Source organism: Eriocheir sinensis, chromosome 23 (assembly GCF_024679095.1).
Source record: "Eriocheir sinensis breed Jianghai 21 chromosome 23, ASM2467909v1, whole genome shotgun sequence".
Classification (NCBI taxonomy): domain Eukaryota; kingdom Metazoa; phylum Arthropoda; class Malacostraca; order Decapoda; family Varunidae; genus Eriocheir; species Eriocheir sinensis.
Genome location: NC_066531.1, coordinates 3,469,831 through 3,477,202, shown reverse-complemented (window position 1 = coordinate 3,477,202; position 7,372 = coordinate 3,469,831). Strand labels below are relative to the sequence as shown.

Sequence of the window (7,372 nt, the reverse complement as noted above, 5' to 3'; positions counted from 1 at the left end):
TTAAGTCACGTTCTAATCAGTAATTCGAAGCAAAACAAGCAATTGAGGAGAAGAGAAAGAAAAGAGTTAAGGAAACTGAGACAAGGCTGGTAGAGGAAAGAGTTGGTGACGAGGAGGAGAAGGAGGAGGAGGAGGAGGTCGAGAGAGAGAGAGACAGACAGAGACAGACAGAGACAGACACAGAGAAAGACAGAGAGATCGTTCGTGAATAAGGCAGAGATATGGGTTCCTCAGTGGATGCCTAATTGTCTGACGTGGATCGTGGGTCTTGGAGCGGCTTGTTAGTGAAGGGACTTTTGGCGTCGTGAATTACTAATAGGTTTCTCTTGATGGTTATATGCTATTCCTAAATGTGGTCGAAAAATCCAAACAGAGTGACCTTGCAAAAAAAGATACTTGCCATGATATTGGGTCTGAAGTGTTTATCTATACCAGTTTCGTGCGGCTGAAGGGCCCAACGTTGCTAGATTATCGTACTCAGCCTGTTATATTCACCGACTTCCGACTCCGAAGCTATCTCCTGGTCCCCAATAGCGAGATTCATTCATAGTTATCGCTAAAATAGTTAATTCCTGATGTTTCTTGGCAACAGTTAGGCGTCAGAAACCGATAAGTTCTATGCTCTGAGTACGACAATCTGGCAACGATGCAGTGAAGGCCATCTCACATTTAGGGATTCTCGATAAAGCTTGTGCCGGGTTTAGAGTTTTTTCGTTCCCCTTCGCTGTTTCCTGCAGGGTTTTAGAGGGGGAAAAGACGCCGGTTCTCGCTTCCCTGAATATGTATGCGCGTGTGTGAGCCGGCAGGTGCGTCCAGGTGGGAGAGTGGCGGGGCTGTGAGGCGCGGTGAGCAGCCCTTGGGAGGCACGCGGCTTTGCAGGGAGACGTCAGGGGCACTGATGCACGAGGGAACGGTGGCTATCTGTATTTTATTTCCTATCCCGTAAAAACTCCATCCTGCTTGGCTTTACGAAGAGTGAGCCAGCCAGCAACCTCCTGGAGGACATAGATATTTAATGAATTATTCTAACACTAATTAATGTGTATATTCTAATTACGCCGTGTGAATACAAAACGAATACATTATGGAATCCCAAAACATAGGTACCAGGTATTAATCGGGGGTTGTGTCCCGTCTCCTGGGGTCTGTTCCCTTCTATAATTCCTTCCCCTTCTGTATCTCTCTCCGGCATATGACCACAGATGCTGCGCCGACTAAACGAAACTTTCCAACTTTTTCCTCCTCCTCCTCCTCCTCCTCCTCCATCTCCTTCACTTCTTCCTCCTAATCGTCATAGTTCTTTGATCTTGTTTTCCTCAATTTCCCAGGAGGAGGATGGAGATCGCTTCATGGGTATTGGTATCACGGCATGGCGGTATTTTAATGTCAGGGACCATATCCGTGAACCTCAGCCAGTAGAGAGTCTCCCTCCCTCTGCTGGACCACCGCAGTCTCCCCAAACAATGATACATGAAGCTTAGTGGCGCATACGAGCTTAAAATGTCATAACCTAACACGGCAGACGAGAGGAGAGAGAATGGGTATCTTTTTTTATGGGGTTAGAATAGAACAAACATTTTTTTCCTTGTCAATGCCTTCCTATTTCATCTCTAGCCCGTTCGCTGCGATTGACACAGATTTGGCTTTCACTGGTAGCCTGGTAAAATATAGTCCCAGGTCCTTCTCTGCCTCTGTGGTGGATAGTGGAGTGTTTCCCATGTGGTACTGGTGTGCTGGATATCCCTTCACTGGTAGCTTGGTAACATACACTCCCAGGTCTTTCTCTGCCTCTGTGGTGGATAGTGGAGTGTTTCCCATGTGGTATTGGTGTGCTGGATATCCCTTCACTGGTAGCCTGGTAACATACACTCCCAGGTCTTTCTCTGCCTCTGTGGTGAATAGTGGAGTGTTTCCCATGTGGTATTGGTGTGCTGGATATCCCTTCACTGGTAGCCTGGTAACATATACTCCCAAGTCTTTCTCTGCCTCTGTGGTGGATAGTGGAGTGTTTCCCATGTGGTATTGGTGTGCTGGATATCCCTTCACTGGTAGCCTGGTAAAATATAGTCCCAGGTCTTTCTCTGCCTCTGTGGTGGATAGTGGAGTGTTTCCCATGTGGTATTGGTGTGCTGGATATCCCTTCACTGGTAGCCTGGTAACATATACTCCCAGGTCACTCTCTGCCTCTGTGGTGGATAGTGGAGTGTTTCCCATGTGGTACTGGTGTGCTGGATATCCCCTCCCCCCTCATTGAATTGTAGCAGCCACCTTTTGCTCCACTCCTGAAGCTTGGTGATGTCTTCTTGTAGGAAATCCGCATCCAAGGGGTTAATGGTATAGAAAAAGACCGGGGTAGTGATGCATGGTTAGTCTGGGTTCACTTGCCTTCCCCTCACTCTCCTTGTACCCAGCGAGAAATGGTGTAAGAGGTCGAAATTTAGACAGTTTTATGAGTCCGCGTAATGAATGGGGGTTCCTATCTCTCCCTGCTTCTCCCAATATATTCTCCGCTGCTATCTTGTTATTTTCGTCCCCTGCCCTCGCTCTCTCTATACCTGTTCTCTCTCTCTCTCTCTCTCTCTCTCTCTCTCTCTCTCTCTCTCTCTCTCTCTCTCTCTCTCTCTCTCTCTCTCTCTCTCTCTCTCTCTCTCTCTCTCTCTCTCTCTCTCTCGCTCCTCTCTCTCTCTCTCTCTCTCTCTCTCTCTCTCTCTCTCTCTCTCTCTCTCTCTCTCTCTCTCTCTCTCTCTCTCTCTCTCTCTCTCTCTCTCTCTATCTCTCTCTCTCTCTCTCTCTCTCTCTCTCTCTCTCTCTCTCTCTCTCTCTCTCTCTCTCTCTCTCTCTCTCTCTCTCTCTCTCTCTCTCTCCCTCTCTCTCTCTCTCTCTCTCCCCCTCTCTCTCTCTCTTTTCTATCTCCTCTCTCTCTCTCTCTCTCTCTCTCTCTCTCTCTCTCTCTCTCTCTCTCCTCTCTCTCTCTCTCTCTCTCTCTCTCTCTCTCTCTCTCTCTCTCTCTCTCTCAGCCTCTCTCTCCTATCCCTATCCAGACACCTCAGACACATACAGGATTTTGTGAACGTTCTATTAGTCTTTGTTAACGATGTGACTAATTCGTCTTTCTTATACGTTATTGAAGGCGTGATTAGTTGGTTTTGTTGAATCAGTTTTTACGACTTAAGTTTATAATGAAAATCCGACACTTCCAACTAACTCCGTCCCCAAAATGGAATAAAAATAGCAAAACTAGCCACGTAACTGTTAAGAAATACTAATTAGACTACGGATTTAATACAAGAAGACCTCACCAAGCTACAGGAGTGGAACAAAAAGTGGCTGCTACAATTCAATGAAGAAAAATGTAAAGTCCTGCACCTTGGGAGGGGATATCCAGCACACCAATACCACATGGGAAACACTCCACTATCCACCACAGAGGCAGAGAAAGACCTGGGAGTGTATGTTACCAGGCTACCATTGAAGGGATATCCAGCACACCAATACCACATGGGAAACACTCCACTATCCACCACAGAGGCAGAGAAAGACCTGGGAGTGTATGTTACCAGGCTACCAGTGAAGGGATATCCAGCACACCAATACCACATGGGAAACACTCCACTATCCACCACAGAGGCAGAGAAAGACCTGGGAGTGTATGTTACCAGGCTACCATTGAAGGGATATCCAGCACACCAATACCACGTGGGAAACACTCCACTATCCACCACAGAGGCAGAGAAAGACCTGGGAGTGTATGTTACCAGGCTACCAGTGAAGGGATATCCAGCACACCAATACCACATGGGAAACACTCCACTATCCACCACAGAGGCAGAGAAAGACCTGGGAGTGTATGTTACCAGGCTACCATTGAAGGGATATCCAGCACACCAATACCACGTGGGAAACACTCCACTATCCACCACAGAGGCAGAGAAAGACCTGGGAGTGTATGTTACCAGGCTACCAGTGAAGGGCAAATCCGTGCCAATCGCAGCGGACGGGTTAAAGAATCTGGCGGTAATATGATCTTTTGCGACCTATCTTAATGCTTAATTTTGCGATATGCCTCCTCCTCAATCCTTGCTTTTATATCTATTTAACTCACGTCTACTACTTTTTTCATCCTTTTTGCCTCCGCCCTGTCTATCTTACCCCTTCCACCCCTATGCTTCCTCACCCCATCACCCTGCACCCTAATCCTTTCATTGTGATATGCCTACACCCCAATCCCTGCTATTCCATCCATGCATCCCTTGTCCAATCCTCTCCTCACTCTATTTTGCCTTCATCCAGCCTCCCATACCCCTTACACCCCTATCCTTCCTCACCCCATCACCCTGCACCCTAATCCTTTCCTTGTGATATGCCTACACCCCAATCCCTGCTGTTCCATCCATGCATCCCTTGTCCAATCCTCTCCTCACCCTATTTTGCCTTCGTTCAGTTTCCCTTACCCCCTCCACCCCTACCCTTCCTCTGCCCGTCACCCTGCACCCTTGCCTGTTGTTCTTTAACCCCCATGTCGAGCTCTGCCTACCTGTTCGATGCCTACCACTCCCTCTCAGCTTCTCTCATCGACCTGGTCTATTCCTCGTCCCCTCCTAGCTCCCCTCTCGTCCCCAACACACGACACTCCCACGGGGCCCAAAACCTTCGCTTCCCGTGGCTCCGCGCTCCACTCCCCTCCGCCCTGCCTCGGTTTACTAAATCAATTATGGATAGTGAAAAAACATGCTTCCCCCCTGAAAAGTACAATCCTGGGACACACGATATGTATTCCCCGGCCTCCTCTCTGGTAATTTAGCGCGGATGAAAGAGTAAATCATTGGGTCCTTGGAAACATGGATAAGGTATGAATTTAAAGTTGAAGGATAGTATACGTAGATGAACATGTTAATAGACGGGAGTGGGCGGAATAGGACCTACAAGATAGAAGGTCTCACAAAGCTGTCTACCTCCTTAGCCCCCTACAATAAGTTAGGCCTCACAAAGCGGTCTACCTCCTTAGCCCCCTACAATAAGTTAGGTCTCACAAAGCGGTCTACCTCCTTAACCCCCTACAATTAGTTAGAAGGTCTCACAAAGCGGTCTACCTCCTTAACCCCCTACAATAAGTTAGGTCTCACAAAGCGGTCTACCTCCTTAACCCCCTACAATAAGTTAGGTCTCACAAAGCGGTCTACCTCCTTAACCCCCTACAATAAGTTAGGTCTCACAAAGCGGTCTACCTCCTTAACCCCCTACAATAAGTTAGGTCTCACAAAGCGGTCTACCTCCTTAACCCCCTACAATAAGTTAGGTCTCACAAAGCTGTCTACCTCCTTAACCCCCTACAATAAGTTAGGTCTCACAAAGCTGTCTACCTCCTTAACCCCCTACAATAAGTTAGGTCTCACAAAGCTGTCTACCTCCTTAACCCCCTACAATAAGTTAGGTCTCACAAAGCGGTCTACCTCCTTAACCCCCTACAATTAGTTAGAAGGTCTCACAAAGCGGTCTACCTCCTTAACCCCCTACAATTAGTTAGGTCTCACAAAGCGGTCTACCTCCTTAGCCCCCTACAATAAGTTAGGTCTCACAAAGCGGTCTACCTCCTTAACCCCCTACAATAAGTTAGGTCTCACAAAGCTGTCTACCTCCTTAACCCCCTACAATTAGTTAGAAGGTCTCACAAAGCGGTCTACTTCCTTAACCCCCTACAATAAGTTAGGTCTCACAAAGCGGTCTACCTCCTTAACCCCCTACAATAAGTTAGAAGGTCTCACAAAGCGGTCTACCTCCTTAACCCCCTACAATTAGTTAGAAGGTCTCACAAAGCGGTCTACCTCCTTAACCCCCTACAATTAGTAAGAAGGTCTCACAAAGCTGTCTACCTCCTTAACCCCCTACAATAAGTTAGGTCTCACAAAGCTGTCTACCTCCTTAACCCCCTACAATAAGTTAGGTCTCACAAAGCGGTCTACCTCCTTAACCCCCTACAATAAGTTAGGTCTCACAAAGCGGTCTACCTCCTTAACCCCCTACAATAAGTTAGGTCTCACAAAGCGGTCTACCTCCTTAACCCCCTACAATAAGTTAGGTCTCACAAAGCTGTCTACCTCCTTAACCCTCTCCGCCGTGTCCACCATGGAAAAATTATGCAACAGGGAAACACGAAACAGGAAAACAGTAAGGGATGGAAATTTAAAAAGTAGAAAGTTAGGAAAATTTATGCAACAGGGAAACACGAAACAGGAAAAAAAGTAAGATAAAAATTTAAAAAGTAGAGAGTTAGGAAAAATTATGTAACAGGAAAACAGGAAACAGGGAAAAAATAAGGGATACAAATTTAAAAAGTAGAAAGTTAGGAAAGTTTATGTAAAAGGAAAACAGGAAACAGGAAAAAAATAAGGGATACAAATTTAAAAAGTAGAAAGTTAGGAAAAATTATGTTACAGGAAAACAGGAAACAGGAAAAGGGATGAAAATTTAAAAAGTAGAAAGTTAGGAAAATTTATGTAACAGGGAAACAGGAAACAACGCGGCTCAGGTTTTCCAGGGGTAAGGTATAGAGCGGATTGGACAGAAGGATTGTGGGCCATATTCCTAAACACACACACACACACACACACACACACACACGGGCATTCAACAAGGCCTTCATATAAGTTCAGGACATTACCATAGATAGTTTTATACCCCTGGATTATAAGATTGTGGGCCATATCCCTAAACATACCTTCACTTAAACACACGCACACACACACACACACACACGCATTCAACAGGGCCTTCATATAAGCTCAAAACATTACCATAGATACTTTTATGGCCCTGGTGGTAGTTCGACGAAGCTGCTATACCATCCACGCGACAAAAAACTTAAAAACTCGACTCACCTCCCTTTCGGCCCTTGGAAATAGTGTATGTGAGGGGCTGGGAGCTCTGAGAATACCGACCTGCTGTAAGTCACGCCCGCTGCTCCCAGGTGGGCCAACTTTGATAGCACTTAGCGAGGGGAAGGGAAGGAAAGGGGACAAGCTATTGGAGGAGAGCGAGAGAACGACAGAGATAAGACAGGAAAAGGATGAAATAGAAGAAGGGGTAAGGAGGGGAAAGGAGAGGATGGTGAACGAGAAAAAGAGGAAATAATTAGGAAGATGAAAAAAATTACGGACATGAGGAGGAGGAGGAGGAGGAGGAGGAGGAGGTGAAGGAGAAAAGGCGGAAGTTAATAAGAGGATGAAAAAATTTAAGGACATAAGGAGGAGGAGGAAGAGGAGGAGGAGGAAGAGGAAGAGGAAGAGGAAGAGGAAGAAGAAGAAGAAGAAGAAGAAGAAGAAGAAGAAGAAGAAGAAGAAGAAGAAGAAGAAGAAGAAGAAGAAGAAGAAGAAGA

At 46.5% G+C, this 7,372-nt stretch overlaps 1 protein-coding gene across 15 annotated transcripts in view; it reads right to left on the bottom strand.

Annotated features, from left to right (window-relative positions):
* Nucleotides 1–3,062: 3,062 nt before the first annotated feature.
* Nucleotides 3,063–7,372, bottom strand: part of LOC127002413 (uncharacterized) — a 91,273-nt gene continuing 86,963 nt past the window's right edge. For 4 of the 15 annotated variants that reach the window (XR_007756187.1, XR_007756191.1, XR_007756192.1 and 1 more), the window contains exon 3: nt 3,130–3,639. Coding sequence is in view for 5 of the 15 variants with exons in the window: in XM_050868306.1 (XP_050724263.1) it covers nt 3,267–3,936 (670 nt within the window). In the remaining 10 variants the exon portion in view is untranslated. Of the gene's footprint in view, nt 4,002–7,372 lie in introns of those variants that run through there. The other 11 variants (XM_050868305.1, XM_050868307.1, XM_050868310.1 and 8 more) reach the window with 8 other exon arrangements.